Source organism: Coregonus lavaretus (genome assembly GCF_964263955.1).
Source record: "Coregonus lavaretus genome assembly, contig: HAP1_SCAFFOLD_331, whole genome shotgun sequence".
NCBI lineage: Eukaryota > Metazoa > Chordata > Actinopteri > Salmoniformes > Salmonidae > Coregonus > Coregonus lavaretus.
The window spans coordinates 146,954-170,510 of NW_028162049.1; the positions used below are offsets into that span (position 1 = coordinate 146,954).

The following is a 23,557-nucleotide window of genomic DNA, read 5'->3' on the forward strand; positions in this document are numbered from 1 at the left end:
TGCCATTTTGGTGCTCTCTCCTGTAGGTTAAGCAATGGCAGTGTCAAAGATTACTTTCTGTTCAGTGTCAAAGATGACTTTCTGTTTCATGGAACTCTACACCAGAGGACAGGAAGTGGCTTCCTACTTGACTTTGTACTCTGTATGTATAGGGGGTGTGGTTTCTTTGATAAGGAAGTGTGACAGAGTGTTGGGTAGTAGCCAGAGATGTTCAGTATTTCTCTTGCATCTATTTGAAATACGAATTTTAATGACTTCTGAGTATTTTGTCATTTGAATCACACTGGGCTGAACTAAACTTTTCAAAATACTAAATACTTTTCTATACCATTTAAAAAAAATTGTGATTCACATTTTGCATTAATTGAAAGTCGCTCTGGATAAGAGTGTCTGCTAAATGATTACAATGTAAATGTAATTGCAAAAATTAATAATTGCAATCACTGAAAAACTCAATTTAAAGGGATTCTTCGGGATTTAGGCAATGAAGCCCTTTATCTACTTCCCCAGAGTCAGATGAGCTCATGGATACCATTTTAATGTCTCTGCATCCTGTATGAAGGAAGTTAGAGGTCGTTTTGGGAGCCAATGCCAACTAGCGTTAGCGCAATGACTGGAAGTCTATGGCATGCTAGCAGGTACTATAGACTTCATAGCGCTAATGTTAGTTAGAAACTTCTTTCAAACTGTAGAGACAAATAAATGGTTCCATTCATTCATTGATTTTTAGAACATTTACAGGTCATTGTTTGTTTTCAGTGGAAAGTCCAAATACATTATTTTTCAGATGTTGGGGGTAAAACTGGCAAATCTATAATGTTTATTTATGCTCCATAAAGTTGTCCTAGAATCTGTTGTTACCCTGACCTCTCCCACAGATTCCACCAGGTTACTACATTCAGACCATGAACTCTAACCTGCACCTGAACAGCTTCCTCCTGCCCATCGGTGCCATGAACGTCATCAGCATCCTACCTCTACTGCTGCTGGCCCCTCTCATGGAGTGTGTCACCTCCTGCTACCTGTCCATGGAGAAAACACCCTTCTCCCCCGCCAGAGTCATCAGTAAGCACACACACACACGGCACAGATACACACACAAACACACACAGACAGACAGACAGACACACTCACACACACACACACAGACACACAAACACACACACAGACACACACACAGCCACACACAGACACAGACACAAATACCATCCACATCAATGAGCCAGTCAATGTTAATGTCTCTCTCTCTCTCTCTCTCTCTCCCTCTCTCTCTCTGTTTCTCTCCCTGTCCCCTCCCTTCTCTCCTCTCTCAGTGCTGGGTCATGTGTGTGCGGCCCAGTCTGTCCTGGTAGCAGGCCTGTCTGAGGTCCACAGGAAGGGCTATCCTCTGACGGAGCAGGCCCTGTCAGGGAAGGTGCTCCAGGTGTCCTCCATGGCCTGCTTCCAGCTGGCTCCCCAGTACATCTTACTGGGGCTGGCTGAGGCCCTCGTCACCCCTGCCTGTGAGTGACAGAGAGCCAGCACGTATTTCTGACACACCTATTGCTGCTACACTGCTCGTACACAGAGACAAACTGGGTTGGAGATTTACAATGTCAATGGACACCATATGTAGTTGAGATGAAGTTAGAATGTGGAGTGTTGGAACCAACTGCCAACATGGAGGATAGTATTCTGAACTCTGGAAGCTAGGGTTAGGATGCCCCCTACTGGTGTATTAGAGACAGACAAGAGACGTTTGAACCAAATGAATGCTTCTTTCTCTTCCCAGTCTTCCTCTCTTCTCTGTTCCAGGCTCTGTGATCTCCTTCCACCTGACACCCAGTCATATCAGAGGCATCTCCCTGCACTTCCTCCCCCTGTGGATATACTGCTACGTAGATGACTGGAAATAGCTGATTCATTGGGTCAATCAATTCAATAACAGAGCAATTCCAAAGTCATGATGATGAGTTTTATTTTGAAAGATCACATTGATTCAGAATACAGAATTGTTTGTATTCATACATGTACATGGGTGATTTTAATATTCTCATCTGATCATAAATGGATCAACAATGATCCCAGTTTCTGATTTGACTGGTTTGCCAGTACTACAGTTTACATCAAGAGAAAAAGAGACACATTTAAAGAAGATTGCAACAGCCAAGAGGTGATCAGGTAGACAGTAAAAGTCTGAAGCCTGAGTGTCAGTCTGTATGTGCTATCATGCCATCTGTTTAGCAAGACCACTAACAGATCTGGGACCAGGCTACAAACAATGTGTTATGTCTAAAGATGTATTTTCTTACAATAATGTTAAAAAAGGGGAATTGAACCAGATCATAGCCCTATTGGAAGACTGTTACAGTTTTTTACAATCACTTTGGCACTAATTTCAGAACCTTGACGTCATTTTTCAAAACTCTAGACACAAAACTCAAAACGGTCATCACTTGTAACACAGGCTGTCCAATGTTCAAAACATTGCATTGTGCATTCATATCTTTAAAGAACTCTTGCACTTGCACAATCATTGGTTCAAAAAACAAATGTATTGTGAAATACCAATGAAACGTTAATTTAGATCACCCACACACAAGCAACCGATAGTTTCACTGTGTCGTTGTACGAACAATCATTAAATATTGTAGTACAAAATAGGTGATACATGTTTCATTATGGTACTACATGTAAATACATCCCTGTAAAAGTACTGCAGTAGTAGAGAGAATACTACAGACACAGTGGAATCATTGAACAAAATCTGAAATATATTGATGAAAAACAATAAAGTACTGTAAAACATCAAATTCAGTGTTCCTCAACTTGCTTGCTTGTACTGTAAAAAGCAAAATATAGGAGTGATTACTGTACTTCTACATTTTCATCAACTCTGTCTTTTGGATTTGGCCACAGGTTCTCATCTACATCACAATGGATGTTTTCATTAGCCAAACATCTTGGAAAAAACCTTCGGGCATGGCGAATCCAGGCCTGACGTCATTGCATGCGTCATCCATGGCCTGGAGAAGAGTGACTTGTTCATGAGGGCGCCTATCATAAACCTTCCGTCTCCATGTGGAGAATGATTCCTCAATCAGGTTAAGGAAAAGAGAGTATGGGGGTAAATACAGGGTGATAAATTGTGCATGGGCCTGAAACCATGCTTGCACCATATGAGCATGGTGGAACCTGACATTATCCCACACAATGACATAGGTCACACCATCAGCTCTACAGACCTGATCGAGCTCATCAAGGAAGGTTACAAGGAGAGCTTCATTATATGATCCAATACGAGGTCTGCGTCCCACCACACCATCTTCTGATATAGCCGCACACATGGTAACGTTGGCCCCACGTTGTCCAGGTACTTGGATGGTTGCCCGCTGGCCAATGAAATTCCGACCTCTTCTCCTTGTCTTGGCCAGGTTAAAGCCTGCCTCATACAAATATATGAATTTGTGATGGTTGTCATCAGCATCCAACCCTCTAAAAATACATTTTGGAAAGAGATTTACTGATTACTGTACAATGTAGAATTAAAGAATGATGATTAAATATTACATCCGTAGATAATGTAGTCTAATTGGTTCATGCTCCACACTAATTGGTGACAATGAATCTCGTTATCTTGAAACTTTCATGATCTAAACATGGAATATTGTTTGTCTGTTTCCATACAAACTATGCATTAAGAGTAATGCAACAGTTACTTATCATTTTGAGCAGTTGTATCAATTGATAGTTGGATAATTGTAATGAAATGAATAGACACTCATCTGAAATGTAATGTGTGAATTGCCTTTTGAAATAGTAGTACTTTGATGTTAAGTTGTGTCATATTGAACAGGTGACTTTTGTTAAATGAACAAATGATCTTAGTTTTATGTGTATTGTATCCAAGCAATTGAAAAAAGTGTTAGAGTTTTGAAAAATGTGCATTTTGATCATTGGTTGTGAGTTTTGTGTCTAGAGTTTAGAAAAATGACGTCAAGGTTCTGAAATTAGTGCCAAAGTGATTGTAAAAAACTGTAATATTCTAATGAGGCAACCACTAACATTACAGTATGATATTCTAATATTCGAATGAGGCAACCACTGACATTACAGTATGATATTCTAATGAGGCAACCACTAACATTACAGTATGATATTCTAATATTCTAATGAGGCAACCACTAACATTACAGTATGATGTTCTAATATTCTAATGAGGCAACCACTAACATTACAGTATGATGTTCTAATATTCTAATGAGGCAACCACTAACATTACAGTATGAAATTCGAATATTCTAATGCCAGTGAGCAAATCTCCAATCTCCACCCTATTCCCTATGTAGTGCACTACTTTAGATCTGGTCAGAAGTAGCCGAGTGCACTACGTAGGGAACAGGGTGTCATTTGGGCCAGAGTCAGTAACTCCCCTGGGTATGAATTGTCTCTCTATCTTATCTGTCTTCTATATGATGTTCTCCTCTCCTCCTCTCTTCTCTCCTCTATTCACTCTATTCTATCATCCACACCACATGCCAGCTTCAACACAATCCATTTACAAGTTAAAGACACACCTTGGAATAAATAGCAAAGGAAAACTACTACTAGATATATTTTTTATTTCCCATCACCATGAATCATCTTTAATTACTGAACAGTAGCAGACCTAACTTCATCTGTTCCTGACTCTGGGTAGTGGATTAAAAAGACCATCAATCTCCAATGATATTAAAGTACAATTCTGAACATTACTAATATACTGAGTGATAAGTCAAGACATCTGCTGTTTTTATTGTTTGGTTAATAGCACCACCTGCTGGACAGGTTTAATGTTGCTTGACTGAGCAGTACGGGAGAATAAAAGATGCCAAACTTAGGGCCGGTTTCCCGGACATCACCATTGAACATGCTTTTTAGTCTAGGACTAGGCTTCATCTGTGTCCGGGAAACCGGCCCATATAGTTCAATTAGCAAGTAAGTAACACTACCTGTTCCATGATACTGAGGAAAATTACATTGAGACAGAGAACCAATTGAGAAAACATTTCAATGGTTCTGAATAATAATAATAATATGCCATTTAGCATACATTTTTGTGTATGGGTGGTCCCGGGGATCGAACCCACTACCTTGGCGTTACAAGCGCCGTGCTCTACCAGCTGAGCTACAGAGGACCACTGAATGACAACCAACATACATTAACAGCATACATCATGATTAATGTGAATATATAAGATTAAAACATTGCATGAATGCATATGAATGCATTGAATTGTAATTCATAACATCTTCTGAAGATCAAATCAATCAAATCATTGTACATAAAAACAGAGCAGAATGAATCATCACATCTGGGGACCATCACCACCAGCATGACTCTGCTGTAGCCGGCTGCAACCGGGAGACCAATGGGGCGGCGCACAATTGGCCCAGCGTCGTCCAGGGTAGGGGAGGGAATGGCCGGCAGGGAGGTAGCTCAGTTGGTAGAGCATGGCGTTTGCAACGCCAGGGTTGTGGGTTCAATTCCCACGGGGGGACAGTATGAAAAAAAAAAAGAATAATGTATGCACTAACTGAAAGTCGCTCTGGATAAGAGCGTCTGCTAAATAATGTAAAATGTAAATGACTAGTATCTATGTGGACCCTACTACAGTTTAACCAGCTCAGCTATATACTACACCAGCATGACTAGTATCTATGTGGACCCTACTACAGTTTAACCAGCTCAGCTATATACTGCACCAGCATGACTAGTATCTATGTGGACCCTACTACAGTTTAACCAGCTCAGCTATAGACTACACCAGCATGACTAGTATCTATGTGGACCCTACTACAGTTTAACCAGCTCAGCTATAGACTACACCAGCATGACTAGTATCTATGTGGACCCTACTACAGTTTAACCAGCTCAGCTATAGACTACACCAGCATGACTAGTATCAATGTGGACCCTACTACAGTTTAACCAGCTCAGCTATAGACTACACTAGCATGACTAGTATCTATGTGGACCCTACTACAGTTTAACCAGCTCAGCTATAGACTACACCAGCATGACTAGTATCTATGTGGACCCTACTACAGTTTAACCAGCTCAGCTATAGACTACACCAGCATGACTAGTATCTATGTGGACCCTACTACAGTTTAACCAGCTCAGCAGTACCAGTGAAAATAAAATTGAAAAGAAACCCAGGATAGAGGGGCTGAGTGAATGTGGTCTGGACTCTGTGGAGGAGGGTCATTGTATCAGAGACACTGTAGAAGGACAGAGTACCTGCCTTGTGATCCAGGTCCACTCCTACTCTGGAGGACCGAGGGCCTGATACTTTAGTTCTAACATTATTGTGTATGAAACAATAACTACCATTATAACACTGTAAACTCCAGGACTTGTTATTGTATCCAAATGAACCATCTGTCCCTGTTCTGCTGATGTCTTTATATGAGACTGCTGTATAAACACACTCCCCACTGCACTCCACCTCCCAGTAACAGCGTCCAGACAGACCCTCTCTACACAGAACCTGGTTGTTTGTGAATCTGTCTGGATGAACAGGATATGGTTGTTCTTGGTCTGTATAGGTCACCTTTCTGTTCCCTTTAGACAGAAAGAGTTGTGTGTCTGCTGTGTTTGCGTCCAGTGTGAGCTGACAGGAATCTGGGAGAAGAGCAGAATAGAGACCAATGAGGGGAGTTAGAACAATAAGTGAAGTCAGATACTGTATCTACCCTGTCTTTGATTAGAGCACAGCAGAGATCAAATCAGAGAAATATGAGGAGTCAGATAGATACCCAGTCTTTGATTAGATCTACTATTGCTATATATTTCTAGAGGGATTGTTAGGAGTGTCAGTAAAAAGAGACTGTTAGTTACTTCAGAATAAAGAGACTCACATTGTAAGAACTGTTCTCTGGTCTTGGGATCTGGAGGCAGTACAACATCCACTATATTCACTACAGACACACAAACACATTCACAGAGAGAGGGAATGTTATCATCATACCATATTCCACATGTATATGACTAGTAGGGAACTTTCAATGGTCTAAAGTTGATGTTCTTATTATTTTCAACACACCTGTAGTGGAGATATTGGTCCATTCTCCTTGAAGGACGTCTTCTAGTTTCTGTCTCAGTTCAGACACAGTCTTACTCACATCTCCAAAGTACTGAAGAGGACGGACAACGATGCTGGGTAAGTCTGAAGATACACTGGTACCGGAGAGAGACTGATAACTCTGGGGGGAGAGAGAGAGAGAGAGAGATCAGAACCAAATGATTGAGAGTTTCACATTAAGTTAATTTCATATCACATGTATCAAGGCAGTTGAGTTACCTGGAGGAAATGGATGTGATCCTCTGTGTGTGAGAGCTGCTCCAGCTCAGTGCTTCTCTTCCTCAGCTCAGCTATCTCCTGCTCCAGTTGCTCCATGAGTCCTTCAGCTTGACTCACTTGAGCCTTCTCTTGGGCTCTGATCAGCTCCTTCACCTCAGAGCGCCTTCTCTCAATGGAGCTGATCAGCTCGGTAAAGATCTTATCACTGTCCTCCACTGCTGTCTGTGCAGAGCACTGTTGATAGAGAGAGAGAGATAGACTGACTTGTCTTACTTTAATGAGCCATCCTCATTACACTAACACCCCCCTCCTAAAAACACATTGCGTGACACCACAACCTCTACACAATCACATTATCCAGTACCCAACACCACAAGTACAATACACCAACCAGCACCACATTCCAACCGTCCATCCAACCCCTCCTCTCCAGCCGTACAGACAGCCCCCATACCTCCTGAAACATCTCCACACTGTTGATCATTTTGTACAACTCAAACTCAACCCTAGGGCGTCAACAGTAATGGCATTACCCTGGCAACACAGAAAAAACATGATGAACAGTCTGTCATTGCAGAAAACAGACACCCCTCCCCAACTCCCAGGTCAACCCGAGCCAACCAGCTATTGGTGTCCAGGGCTTCATGTAATACCCTCCACTGGAGGACCCCTGACCTTTCCAGCACTGGGAGCTTATAGAGCACCCTCCACCTATACCCTGCCATGCTCTCAGCCCCCACAACCCCCTGCCACTGATGCCCCTTCACTCCCGCTAAGCTCCTGATGTGTCTAACCTTGACACTGAGGGAGTACAGCACCTTACCCCCCACCTCCTCAAACTCCCCCAGGCTCAGAGTGTTAAAAATCAGGAAATCCTCCGGACTCTCCTGCCAGTCCCCAGTCTCTGCTGTCCCTTGCAGTTGTGGAAACGGTGGTGGCCCCTCCTCAGGCTGCTCCAGCCCTAAGTACTGCAGCATAGAAATCAGAGACCCCTGCTGTATTGAGTCTCTCCTGCCGCATGATGAAGAGCCGCTGATCCAGCCCCAAACCACCAGCCCTCCTCAACAGAGCACATGCAGGTTCCCTCCAGCCCACCTCCGTACGGTACAGTAGCCTCTGTGCTGCTGAGTCAGAACGCTGCCACCCTGACCAGAAAATGTTTACTAACTTGCGCTGCAGGTCCACAAGCAGACCACCGGGGGCGTTGAGAATGGCCAATTTAAGCCACAGAGAGGATGCCACCAAGTTGTTGATGATCAGCACCGTCCCTCTGTATGACACTTGGGAGATGAGCCACCTCCACTTCGTCAGCCTCGACACCACCGCTTGTGACACTCCTTCCCAGTTCTTCCTATCCCAACCCTCCGAGCCCAGATACACCCCAAGCATCTTGAGCCACTCACAGCCCCACTGCAACCCCCCTGGAAGCTGCGGAGGTGCCCTGTCCCTCCATGCCCCACATAACAGAGCCTCACTCTTGCCCCAGTTTCCCTAAGCAGAAGACGCCCCTCGTACACCCTCAAACTATTCTCCAGGGCCTGTAGGTTCTGCTCATCCCTAACCAACACATACGTCATCAGCGTATGCTGACACTGCTATGCCTGTCCCCAACCCTATGCCTGGCTCCCACACTCCCTGTAGCCTCCTGCGTAGCAGGCCCAGAAAGGGCTCAATAACAAGAGTGTATAGCTGCCCTGACAGAGGGCATCCCTGGTGAATGCCCCTCCCTACCCAGACTGGCCTACTGAGCCCTCCCCACACCTTGACCATACATGAAGCCCCAGCATACAGCATTTGAACACAGGCCACAAAATTCTCCCCACAACCAAAACAACACATTGAACAGATATTCACGGTCCACCCTATCAAAGGCTTTCTCCTGATTATGAACATATTGTCTGTGTTTGAGCGTCCTGGTACACAGTACGTTTGGTCCTTGTGTACAATAGAGTCCAGGTGGGACTTCAGTCTGTTAACGAGGACCTTGGTAAAGACCTTATAGTCCAAACAGAGCAATGCCACAGGCCTCCAGTTCTTTAAGTCGCTCAAATCTACTTGTTTGTGCAGGAGAGTCAAAGCCTCACGTCTACAGCTTAGCGACAGCTCCCCCACCCCGACGCACTCACACAACACACATCCTGTAAAATAATTCCCCAGATCTTTTTATAAAAATCCACAGGCAGACCGTCTGAGAGACAGCAGCTGAGAGTTTGTGAAAGGCCAGGGAAATGTCTATTTGAGTTATCTGTGACAGAGAGAGTTTGGAAAGGTCTGTGAGCAGAACCTGAGAAAACCCAGGATAATAATAATAGTATGCCATTTAGCAGACGCTTTTATCCAAAGCGACTTACAGTCATGTGCTTACATTTTTACATATGGGTGGTCCCGGGGATCGAACCCACTACCCTGGCATTACAAGCGCCATGCTCTACCAATTGAGCTACAGAGGACCACAAAGTTCTGCCCTCTATAAATCAGAGTACAACTCCACAGCCTCATCTCCTCACAACAGAAGTTACCCACCCATCAGGCTCCCTCATCTCCCCACAACAGAAGTTACCCACCCATCAGGCTCCCTCATCTCCCCCACAACAGAAGTTACCCACCCATCAGGCTCCCTCATCTCCCCACAACAGAAGTTACCCACCCATCAGGCTCCCTCATCTCCCCCACAACAGAAGTTACCCACCCATCAGGCTCCCTCATCTCCCCCACAACAGAAGTTACCCACCCATCAGGCTCCCTCATCTCACCCACAACAGAAGTTACCCACCCATCAGGCTCCCTCATCTCCCCCACAACAGAAGTTACCCACCCATCAGGCTCCCTCCTCTCCCCACAACAGAAGTTACCCACCCATCAGGCTCCCTCATCTCCCCCACAACAGAAGTTACCCACCCATCAGGCTCCCTCCTCTCCCCACAACAGAAGTTACCCACCCATCAGGCTCCCTCATCTCCCCACAACAGAAGTTACCCACCCATCAGACAAACGTAAAACAAGGGATTTTCTTGGTTTCCCCACTCTGTTTTTCCAACCCCTCTGGTGAAACAGAGAACTGAGCCCTGTACTATAATATAATATAATGTGCCATTTTGCAGACGCTTTTATCCAAAGCGACTTACAGTCATGCGTGCATATATATATTATTTGTGTATGGGTGGTCCTGGGGATCGAATCCACTACCCTGGCGTTACAAGCGCCGTGCTCTACCAGCTGAGCTACAGAGGACCAGGTGCAGACACATTTATGAAAGCAAAGACAAGGTCATTATTTGGGCTCTAAACACTAACAACATACCCTTACACACCTATTTTGCTACCCCTGCACTAAGATTTCTGCCATGGCATTTAAATGTTTTTGGTTTACATATTCCCCCAGTCTTTGCCGCCGTTCATGTTAAGGAAGTCTAACCGTGAAATCTCCATAAGAGGTGGGAGGGAAATCACCACAATCAGAAACCAGTAGAGAAGCCCATAAAGCCGCCATGCCAGAAAAAAACATCCATTTAAGCAGATTCTGAAGACATGCCCTTAAGAACCCATGACCCATTTTCTCAGCCTATACCGCTTCCTGGGTGAGAGGACACTAAACCCCTCATTCTTCATCACGTGTTGTACTGACCTTACAAACCTTCCAGGATCAATCAAATAAGACTCCAGCAGAACCTTCTTTTTCCCCTTTAGTCTCCATCAGGAACCTAGAAAGTTATCTCACCGTATATACTGGGCCCTCAGCCTGACTGGCTGTCAGCTCTGGATCCAATGAGCTGTCTGAAAACGAGATGCCTTGTCCTCCGCTCCCGCAGACTCACCTCCCCCCTCTTCCTCCTCCTCCATTGGCACTGTACCGTCCTCCTCCTCCCCAGTGTCTTCCCCCTTGCACTTCCCCCCTGATCAGTGCCTCTTCCCCAATGACAGGCAATATTTCCTGGGATGAGCCCACCAAGCCTTCGCCCACCGGAGTCTCTGTTACTACAGAAACCTGCCTAAGCTCATGTAGCCCAGCTGCAACCCTCCCCACCACCGCTTTCTCCACGGCCTGCGCATCACCACTTGGCCATGCACTACTACCGTGTAGCTCAGTTGGTAGAGCATGGCGCTTGCAACACCAGGGTTGTGGGTTCGTTTCCCATGGGGGGACAGTATGAAAATGTATGCACTCACTAACTGTAAGTCGCTCTGGATAAGAGCATCTGCTAAATGACTAAAATATAAAAAATGTACTCTCCTCCCTCCTGGTACGCCTGCCATTTTTTTGCAATTCTGAGTAATCACTATTTTAGTACGGATTAGTAAGGAAAAACACTTTATTCAGTACTACTGCAGTTGCTTAATAATTCCAATAGATGGCAGCATAAGACCATGAATGACATTTCAGAAGATTAGTTTAGTTCTCTCCCTGGATACACCACCACTCCCCCTCACAGGAAAACTCCTCCTGCCTCAGCTTTTTACTGTCCCTTTCCACACTGCTAACGCAAGAGGAAGGACTGAAAACACATTACTGTGAAGTAATATAATGAGGATTCATGTTTATTATTACCTGATTTTATGGTCATGTTTTGAAATTATACTTCATTACTATAATGATTATAAATATGCCTGAACATTAATTCAGTCACCTCTGGTCGACAAAAATGTATTTTCCTAGTACAGTAATTGTCGAATTCATCAACCAGCATCGAGCACTCTGCCTTCTCACGCAAGCTAGGGGCATGTTGAGGTAAATATGCTAACCGCGACGGTTGCATTATGTCATTTATTGGTGGGCTGGAAGATGCAGTGTTTTTTCTTTTCTATTCATAGGCTATTTACTCCCAATATGAGAATTTTATGTAGAAGGTTTTTATAATGCATGTTTACTAGGGTTGAGGTTAGCGTATCTGAGTAGGGATTATTTGGGTTCAATACCTGTCCTACCTATCAATCATATTGCAGCTTGTAGCCTATAACTGATGATCCCCACACTAGAAATACCGAAAACTATCTGTGCTAGCAAACCCTTTGTTCCACCCCTCCCCTGTGTAACCTTGACGTTTGTTAAGAAACAAACACTTGTCTACGAAAAGAGACATGTTTAACGGATTCCGCTTGGCACCCAGCCGAGAGCACACGAAAACCACTTGCAAATTTACCAAAACTAACCAACTACTTGCGGTCTGTTCGTACGTAATAAACGGAGGCAGATTAGCCACCACAACTCTTGTCGAAAGAGGCGAAATCTGCACCAACACACCCCTCACAAAAATCCCACTCACAACAAGACAAACCTTTTTCATTAACACAACCACCGCCTTGTTCATTCTGAATGCAGAGTGCAGATGTTCCGCTCCAACCTGTTCGCCGACCATGAGCAAAACTTCCTCCACACCTTTCTCCGGAACACACCCGAAGCGACAGCGTTTCTTCTCCACTCGGTTGAGGCCATCACGCCGCCCTAACAAACTACCCCTACTCCCCCCTCAACTCTAAACGATAAACAGTGGAAACCAATAAACAAACCCTCCACCATCAGAAAATAAATTCAGAAAATACGCAAGAGCCAAAAGAAAAAAGAATAGTAGCCCTCCTCACGAACCACAAATCTCTCACACGACCAACTTCTTCTTCTATGATATAATGGCGGTCCACAAACCAGCGTTAAAGGTGCATGCCGCCACCTACTGTGCTGGAGTGTGTGGTCAATCACGGTTTCCAACATTTCTAAATCCTCCTACCTAACTCAGTACTTCTGAGAAAATAAAGAAGAGCCCTACTAACTTCTAATTGACCCTCCCCCATCCCCAAAATCCCTTCCAACCCCCCCCCCCAACCCCGTCCAACCTCAATGACCCTACACATCAATCTTTCCCTCTCTTCAACATACTAACAACAATATAACAACACATGCTCCACCGTTTCATCGACCGTACCTTCCAGACACAAACCATTCCCATGCTTGCCAACCAGATGTAATGACGAGATCAATGTACAATGTCCTAAGCGCAATCTAGTAAACACCACATCTTCCTTCCTAATCTGACCTTTGAATCTTGGTCCATCGACCTTTCTGTAAAACTGTAAACTATTCATATAAATGCCGGCCCTTGTGCTCAGAGTACCATCTCTTCTGCCACACATCTATCAAAATGGCTCTGATCTTACATTTGGCCTCATCTCTACCCAGTGGAACATTAATATAAATTATATCTAGTTTGAAAGCTCTTTTAGCTAACTGGTCTACAATTTCATTCCCTTCCACACCCGAATGTGCTGGGACCCAGCAGAATCTCACTACTACACCCATTCTCTCAATTCTCTATAATAACATTAATACCTCCAATAGTAGGTCACTCCTATTGGATTTACCAGATGATAAACTATTCAATACAGACAGAGAATCTGAGTATACTATAATTCTAACAGGTTGTACGTCCTCCACCCACTGGAGGGCAACTATTATCACCAACAGTTCAACTGAGTATACTGACAGTTCATCTGTTAGTCTTCTACATATCTGCACATCAAATTCAGGAACGTAAAAGCCTGCTCCTGTGAGCCCACTATCTGGGTCCTTGGATCCATCTGTGAAAAGCAGTAAAAAAGCATAAAAACTTTTACCAATGTAATTGTCAACCAGTTTCACTATATCACTGACTTCTGACCAATCTTTCCTTTTCTCTACCAAGGTTAGATCAACAACAGGGTCTGGGAGTAACCATGGAGGAACATCCCCTATCACCACAGAAGGGCCAACCTCCAACTCCCTCAAACCACTCTCATCAGCAAGCTTTCCAACTGTCCAACCAAAACCACTGCCTTGTCTACTAGTATATTCCCAACAGTCATCTAGAACAGTAGCAGTGGGATGCTCAACCTCACAGCCTTTCAACCCAATAAGATAATGACCATTTTTTACGCTGTATATCCAAAGGCATCTCGCCTGCCTCCACCAGTAAGGCACATACAGATGTTGATTTAAATGCACCAGTACATATCCTTAAAGCTATATACCTGATTCTGTCTTTGCCGCTGTTCCATAAAATATACACTCATAATCAATTGTCGTCCTGATCAGAGCTCTATAAATATCCCTCAATGATTATCTGTCAGCACCCCATTCATAACCAGAGACCCACACAACCAACTACAGCAAAAGTGATGGAATGAGAGAGACAGAGACATAGTTACAACACTGTACATAGCGTAATATAACATTTCTTCTTCTTTGGAGTTTAACGGCGGTTGGTATCCAATATGTTGCATTATCGCCCCTACTGGACCATAATATAAATCCATTTTACTATGTGATACGAAATGGGAAAAGGGGAAACTATAATAATTTTAAAAAACACCCTTCCAACTAACCCTACATATTAAATACCCATTACCCCATTCCACTACTTTGACCCTATCTGCTCCTGCACCATGCCAACGGCCTGGGAGGACAGGACACCACCACTCAACACACCCTGTAACTCTTCTGAAGTCTAATCTTGTATGCCCAAATACTTCTCTGCAGCTGCCACCACAATATCTATTTTCTGGGATTTACATTCCATTACTGCGGTACAGTTGATAACCATTGCTATGAATGCTAAGAAGCTAACTTTACTAAAGCATATATCACTCGTTGGCCTATCCCTCTGTGCTGGCACAGATCTACTACTCACAGGGATCCTCTCAGGATCTCTCACCCTTGACCCATCCTCCTCTACTTCCTTCACTGCCTCAGCATACGACACCTTCTGTACTACTCTGACTCTAGCCACCTCAACCTGCCTCTCTCGCACCGGACACTTCCAATCCCCAGCAACATGGGCAACCCTCCAGTTGACACACACAACTTTATCCACCGAAACTACACAATCCTCTATCCCCTCCTGCACAATTCCCACATCTTGGAATCTCCCTCCTACAAACTGCTGCAACATGACCATAAATGTTGCACCTGAAAAAGCACAGTGGATTCGGCACAAACTTTACTCACCAGAACAATCCTTTATCCCATTCTCTTCCACACACATAAAACATCTTGGAATTTCTCTCCCACAAACTGCTGCGAAATGACCATAAACGTTGCACCTGAATTTGGCACAAAAGCTCGAATCAAGATAACTGATATATCATAACATGACTGTCTCTGTTAAAGACTCATAACTCAAAAGGACTGACTCCTCTGTTTCACCACGCTCACCACTGGGTCTGCGTCCCACCAAACGGCGGGCATCACAAACACCAGGAATCTTCAACTTTAATTGCTCCACCTCCACACTTAACGCTACCCCAGAAATCACTCCTTTCAATGGTGCCCTGTTCATAAGAGCAAAGCAAGAAACAGATCTTGACCCAAGTTGCGTGACACGGAGCGCCCACTCCCTCTGGTCAGAAGAAACACAAACAAATATCCCAAGTCAACTACAGGTTACCTTCACTGATTCAACTGCACCCAACTCTTTTCCCACCCAACATGAAACCACAAATGGATCTGCCAAAAGGTATGGATCCACTTTCTCCAACAATGTAACTCCTACTGCACCAGATTCCTCTTTATCATGTCCATTGATGCCAGGCTCTGGTTCTGAGCTCTTCACCACACCTTCTACCTCACTTAACTCTCCCTCATTCATTTCCATTTCACCTCCAGAACTCAGTCTGGCGAATGGCTCACTCTGTTTGCACTTGAATTATAACATGTGAAATGTCTCTATTCCTTTGAAACTTTTGTCAGTGTAATGTTTACTTTTAATTTCTGATTGTTTATTATCTATTTCACTTGCTTTCGCAATGTAAACATATATGTTTCCCATGCCAATAAAGCCCTTTGGATTAAATTGAGAGAGAGAGCTCCATTTTAATGTATAGGGGACTTGAGTCTTTCATGGTTACTCAAGGTTATGTGATGAGGTAACCCCTCTTGCGACTTCAAAATCAGTGTCAGCCCAATAGGCAATGTCCTCTTGGTGAAACAGTCAAGATGTTGGTTTCTCCCTCAGTAGACCCGGGTTCATATCCCACCGGTTACATTAAGCAGTCTATTCTCTGAAAGGGGACCAGACAGCCTGTTCCCAACAGTGGAGCCAGTGGGATTGGATAGGGCCCCTCTACCTCTCTCTCAAGTGAAATGGTGTGTCTCCTCTGGTCAACAATACTCACCTTGAGAGACTCCACAGCCTGTTGGAGCTCCTTCAGCTCCTTCTCTCTCTCCTGGAATCTCTGCTGGACCTTCTGCATACTCATCCCCAGCTGCCTCTGTGGAGAATCACTCTTCAATGAGCTATCAAGCTTTATTTGTCCACTAGATCAATAGTATAGTAATGGGACATAGGGCACATAGAGAGGAAGGTCTATAATCTTGAGGAAGTCACTTTCCAATATTATATTTGTTTATCTTGCTATGTGAAAGATTATAGTTTTTATGGTAGGCGTACACGTATCAAAGGGTTAAGGCTGAACTTTGGACTTATAAAAGGGCATTCAGAATGATAATAGTGTTTGACTTTAGAAAATGGTGATACATTTGGATCAAACTCAATATACTCAAGGTTTGTGTTCATATTTGTTCTGATGAGGATCAATTTCATTTGATTTCTCTCATATTCAAACAACCTTAGTTCCTACTGTATCTTTAATTCTTTGTTTATCAGACAGTCACCAACAAGTAGTTCTGGTCTTACCTGTTTCTCAGTCCTCTCTGCTGCAGCTGACACTGTTTCATGGCCTTTATGTTCATCCATTGTACACAGCATACAGATACACTGCTGATCGGTACGACAGTAAACCTCCAGCAGTTTGTCATGATGAGAGCAGATCTTCTCCTGTAGTTGTGCGGTGGCTTTGACCAGCTTGTGCTTCTTGAAAGCAGGAAATTCATAGTGAGGTTGGAGGTGAGTCTCACAGTAAGAGGCCAGACACACCAGACAGGACATGAGGGCTTTCTGCTTTCTGGTCCCAGTGCAGAAATCACACGCCACATCTCCAGGTCCAGCATAGCACAGAGCAGGAGGGGGAGCAGCCTGGAGTCCTGTCTTCTTCAGTTTCTCCACCAACTCAGCCAACATGTTATTTTTCCTCAGAGTAGGCCTTGGAGTGAAGGTCTCTCTGCACTGAGGACAGCTATAGACACCTTTCAGAACATCCTGATCCCAGCAGCCCTCAATACAGCTCCTACAGTAACTGTTTCCACAGTGGATGGTGACCGGCTCCTTCAGTAGATCCAGACAGACAGAACAACAGAACTGGTCCTGGTCGAGCAGAACTCCTTGCTGAGCCATTTGGACGGTTGTTCACTCTCACACAGACAGACGACACAGAGAGTCAGACCAGTTTCGTTTTCTCCTAAAATAGTTTGTGTGAGGGGGAGAAACTTCCTGGTTCTGCCAGAGGGGTGGGGTTAAAAGGAGGGAGGGAGGTGTTAGAGGAATGGAGGAAGAGAGAGAGGAACTGCATGCAACAGGAAGAGGGAGACAAATAGTTTTGTTCCTAGGGTACAGTCCTTAACATGGAACAAATGATATAATGAATCTTAAAATGTGAGTTGTTAAAATATATAAAGGGTAACAGTTTCTATGAAGAACATATGTATAATTATTTTAATGACCTTTATAATGTCTTATAATACACTAATGTGTTCTACTTAAGCAATAAGGCCTGAGGAGGTGTGGTATATGGCCAATATACAATACCACAGCTAAGGGATGTTTTTGGCACAACGCAATGCGGATTGAGAATTATGGAACACTTTCAAAAATCGAATACAATTTTAACACAAATATTTAGCAGATGTTATTGCAGGTGTAGCAAAATGCTTGTGTTCCTGGCTCCAACAGTGCAGTAATATCTAACAATACACAATGGACTCTTAACCAACCGTGCTATTTTGTTCGTTGTTTCGCATTGTTTGTAACTTATTTTGTACATAATGTTGCTTCTACCGTCTCTTATGACCGAAAAGAGCTTCGGGACATCAGAACAGTGATTACTCACCTTGAACTGGACTAATCATTTTTCTTTAATTAGTGGGATTTGTTCCAGACACCTGACAGGGCTCTCATCCCCGTTATTCGCAGTAGAAAGAAAAGGAGATATCGCGGAAGGAGATCGGGGTGCTTGGTAAGGAGCCGGCGACAAGTGGATAATCTGCCTTTGCCGCCGATACTATTGGCCAATTTACAATCACTTGATAATAAAGTGGACAAACTACAGGCACGAATATCCTACCAACGGGACATTATAAACTGTAATATCTTATGTTTCACCAAGTCGTGGCTGAACGAGGACATGAATAACATACAGCTGGCGGGTTATACACTGTATCGGCAGGATAGAAAAGCAGCCTCTGGTAAAACAAGGGGTGGCTGTCTATGTATATTTGTAAACAACAGCTGGTGCACGAAATCTAAGGAAGTCTCGAGGTTTTGCTCGCCTGAGGTAGAGTATCTCATGATAAGCTGTAGACCACACTATCTACCAAGAGAGTTTTCATCTATATTCTTCGTAGCTGTCTATTTACCACCACAAACCGATGCAGGCACTAAGCCAGCACTAAATTAACTGTACGACTCCAACACCATCATTAACTTTGCCGATGACACAACAGTGGTTGGCCTGATCACCGACAACGACGAGACAGCCTATAGGGAGGAGGGTCAGAGACCTGCAGTGTGGTGCCAGGACAACATCCTCTCCCTCAACATGATCAAGATGAAGGAGATTATTGTGGACTACATTACTGTGCCATTACTGTTCCAACACCACTCTGTAGTTTTACACAGTAGACTTCTCATCTGACTAGTGTGAGTTGCCAGATTAGGTACAAATTAGCCCACATAGTTAACCAGCCCTTAGAACCTTTGTATGTCCTCTTGATCTGTAGGCAGTGGCATGTTCTTGATGGCTGTCACTTTGCTCTGGTCTATCTGAATACCTTCACATGTTAGTTTTTCACCCAATAAGGTTATTTCTGTCTTTCTGAATTCCCATTTGTCTGCATTTAGCTTTAGCCCATTATCTCTGGCTAGATCAAGTGCCACTTTCAACCTGGTGTTGTGCTCTTCAAGAGTCTGAGCCCATAATAGCATATCATCAATGGACACTGTGGTGCCTGACACACTCTCAGATATCTGTTCGCTGCCTGCATTTGAGTGAGAAGGGGTTCTTCATGCCACAGTTGTAAAACTATTTTCTATATGCTGGGCACTGGCAAGGTCTGTGCTCTCCTCCTCAGCTGCTGCAGGAGCGCTGGTTCCCTGAAGTGTGCTGCTGTCCTTTGAAGTTAGCCGTTTAGCTGTAGCTCTTCCTTCGCTAACGTACTCCACTTTGCATACGGTGTCACTAAGAACACTGCTGTCCATTGGCCGTATGCGACTCTGAGTTACCTCTCTAGCTTGACACATTTGTATCGCTCTTTCTAGTGTCAATTCATTCTCACCAAATAACTTCTCTCAGCCCCTTGTCTCTCACCCCCATGACAATTCTCTCATATCAGAAAGTCTGAAATTTGACTGAAATTACACCACTGACATTTCAGATTCAAGTTCATAATAATTTATTCTGAGAGTTCAAAAAGACAGAAATTTGACTTATACCAGTTCATAATCTGCTTGCTCTTCATCCATTAGCTGAAAGCTGTTGTAGACATCAATGGTGTCCTAGACTGTGAGAAACAGTGCGACCTTCTGTGCGTCGTCTTTTCCAGCCGCTCCTATCGCCGTCAGGTAGAGGGTGAAACGCTGCTTGAACTGCTTCCATTGCTCTTCAACGTTGCCGTTCAGTTTCAGTTCTGTTGGAGGCTTTAGCTGCTCCATGTCGTTAGCCAGCTAGCACTGCAAAACGACTAGCTACATGCACTGCACGCTCCGTTAGCTCCGGCGTGGTTATTTTTACCTCAGTCTCGTTAGCCCAGTGGCTAGTTAGCTAACGTTAGTCAAGTCAGCTAGTTGACGTGAAGCCTCTTGGCGGCGTTCAGCATTTTCGACCAAAACTCGATAATGGATGAGTCAAATCGAGTTATTTCACTCCTGGTACCATGTTGTATCTTCTTGTCTAAGAAATACTAAAGAAAACAACTGTTCTTTAAAACATAAGTACTTATTTATTCAAGTTAACCGGAGCCGTACAAGTATCGTGCATTAAGCTGAGATCTCCCACTCTTTGTTTGAATGTTCAATGACGAGACAGAGGCATTGATGCGAGTAACCAGTCTTGTTCAGTATATTGCAATACATCCGGGTATCTCAAGTACACCGGTAAAACACTGGAGTTACAGTAATTAACATTTACCAACAGATGGCATCATTGTGCCATCCTCCACCCATAACATCTTCCCTTTTATAAAATAGGACAGGAACTGTCAATTCACTAACAAAACAAACCTAGTAGTAATTTCCAACATGAACAGTTTAATATATATATATTTTTTCAGTTAACCACTTAACACATTTTGATACTCTCTTCACTTTTATCTCTGTCTGTCAACAATCCCTAATGGGAAACCTACAGATTAAGTATTTTTGGTGGCTGGGACAGACGCCCGCAGCGTGAAAAGACAGGGGGCTTGTCTGTGTGCACTGCGGGCTCCCGCACAGGCGTGTCACCTGACTGTCTAAGGGGAGTATTGATGGGCGAGGGAGTGGCCGACCTGTGATCCCCTGGCTCTTCGCCCAGTGCCTCAGGCCCCATGTGACTTGCTGGGGTTCCGTCTTTTGTCATGCGACCCCTATGACCATCAGAGTTCTGAGTAGATGCTGGCTCAGCAATCCGAAGGTCAACCCTGTTACGACGGTACAGTGATCCATTCACTTCGACCAAGTAGGAACGTGGTGCCACTTTCTGTACACAGGATCCGAGTCTCCAGAGGCCCATCCGGTCCCCTGGTAGTGGCTTCATTCGCACCGTTTCACCCACACTGAGCTCAGGTAAGTCTTTTGCTGATTTGTCGTAGATGAACTTGGAGACCTGTCTTCTGTGACGTAGCTTCACCAGCACGTCTGTCACCACACATGGCTCCAGGAGAGTGCTTGCTACTGGCAGAGCTGCTTTTAAACGCCGTGCCATGAGGCGCTGGGCCGGGCTGCTAATCATAACTTCTGTCGGGGTATTGCGCCACTGCAGGATTGCTTTCCAGGCAATTTTCGGAACTCACTTCCGGAGAATTGGGGTCCATTATCTGAAATTACCATATCTGGCTGGCCATAGCGGGCAAACTGAGCCTTGCAGCGTTTGATCATTGTCTCTGCTGAGAGGTCGGGGAGGAGGTCAATCTCCCAGAAGTCTGAGTAATGATCAACTACCAGCAGAAAGTCTTTGCCACTGTGCTGGAAGAGATCTAGACTTACTATCTGCCTGGGGCGCATTGTTGCTCAATGGCATATTCATTGCAGATTGTGCATTTACTGACATAGTCTTTGATTTCACTCTGCATTCCTGGCCAATACAGTGTGTCACGTGCTTGTCTGTAACAGGCCTCACCTCCAATGTGACTTGAGTGCACGCGCGCCAACATCTCAGGGCGCAGAGACCGGGGAATAACGACTCTCTGACCCTTGAATATTACTCCGTTTTGAACACTGAGCTCTTCTTTGACTGGCCAATATTCTCTGGTGGCTAAAGCAGTTTCTTCCTTGCAGTCGTGCCAGCCCATCAGAATCACAGACCTCAATGCCTGGAGTTGCTCGTCCCTGTCTGTGTGCTCCTCTGCTCCGCGAGCCTCCTTTTATCTTTAAGGCTCATAACGTTACATGTGGCCCCTGAATCTAGCTGGCATTGCTGTGGTTTATTATTAAGTAGCAGAGTGACAAATATTTTTTTTCCTTTTGCCCTTACTGCCCCTATGCACTCGCTAGCATATACATCCTCTGTGCTGTTGTTCCCTTCATCTGTGTTTATTTCAATGGAGTGCACTTTACCTTCCTTTCTCTTGCTTTTCATGCAGGCTCTTGCGAAGTGATTGGCTGTACCACAGGATTTGCATATTTTTCCATAGGCTGGGCAGTGTTCTTTTCCTCGTCCATGAGAAATGCCACAATATCGGCATGCATTGGGGTTGTCTACTGCAGAGTTGGCTGTAGTATTAGCATTAGCTGTGGCAAAAGGGAATTTCTTTACTGGCTGCCTGAATGTAGCATTGACATTGTCCATATGTTGCCTTTCTAGCTCCATGGACCGTATCCGTATATCCGTAAGCTCTGCTGCACGGCATGTCTCCACTGCCAAGACCAGTGTCAGGTCACGTTCTCTCAGCAAACGTCTGCAGGTGCCCTCATCAGTTATGCCAAGCACTATCTTATCTCTGATCAGTTCATCTCTTAAAGCACCATAGTCACATGTAGCTGCCTTTTCCCTTAGCCTAGTGACAAAGCTGTCAATGGACTCCCCGTCCTCCTGTTTGCAACAACTGAAAACATAACGCTCGTAGATAACGTTCTTTGCTGGCTTAAAGTAAAGTTGGAGAGCATTTATTTTTATTTATTTATTATTTCACCTTTATTTAACCAGGTAAGCCAGTTGAGAACAAGTTCTCATTTACAACTGCGACCTGGCCAAGATAAAGCATAGCAGTGCGATAAAAACAACACAAAGTTACATATGGGGTAAAAAAACATAAAGTCAAAAATACAACAGAATATATATATACAGTGTGTGCAAATGTAGCAAGTTATGGAGGTAAGGCAATAAATAAGCTATAGTGCAAAATAATTACAATAGTATTAACACTGGAATGCTAGATGTGCAAGAGATTATGTGCAAATAGAGATACTGGGGTGCAAAAGAGCAAAATAAATAACAATATAGGGATGAGGTAGTTGGGTGGGCTAATTTCAGATGGGCTGTGTACAGGTGCAGTGATCGGTAAGGTGCTCTGACAACTGATGCTTAAAGTTAGTGAGGGAATTAAGAGTCTCCAGCTTTAGAGATGTTTGCAATTCGTTCCAGTCATTGGCAGCAGAGAACTGGAAGGAATGGCGGCCAAAGGAGGTGTTGGCTTTGGGAATGACCAGTGAGATATACCTGCTGGAGCGCAGACTACGGGTGGGTGCTGCTATGGTGACCAATGAGCTAAGATAAGGCGGGGATTTGCCTAGCAGTGATTTATAGATGGCCTGGAGCCAGTGGGTTTGACGACGAACATGTAGTGAGGACCAGCCAACAAGAGTGTACAGGTCACAGTGGTGGGTAGTGTATGGGGCTTTGGAGACAAAACGGATGGCACTGTGATAGACTACATCCAATTTGCTGAGTAGAGTGTTGGAG

The 23,557-nt window shown here is 44.3% G+C and overlaps 1 protein-coding gene across 1 annotated transcript; it reads right to left on the reverse strand.

The window, feature by feature from the left end:
- Window positions 1-5,374: 5,374 nt before the first annotated feature.
- Window positions 5,375-17,631, reverse strand: LOC311116573 (tripartite motif-containing protein 16-like). The gene is made up of 6 exons (XM_084191649.1): window positions 16,984-17,631; window positions 16,463-16,558; window positions 7,326-7,559; window positions 7,068-7,227; window positions 6,883-6,942; window positions 5,375-6,646 (listed from the first exon to the last, which is right to left on the reverse strand). Exons 1-6 carry the CDS (start codon window positions 17,578-17,580, stop codon window positions 6,126-6,128), a joined length of 1,668 nt encoding a protein of 555 aa, XP_084047775.1. The 5' UTR covers window positions 17,581-17,631; the 3' UTR covers window positions 5,375-6,125.
- Between the last annotated feature and the right edge of the window lie 5,926 nt (window positions 17,632-23,557).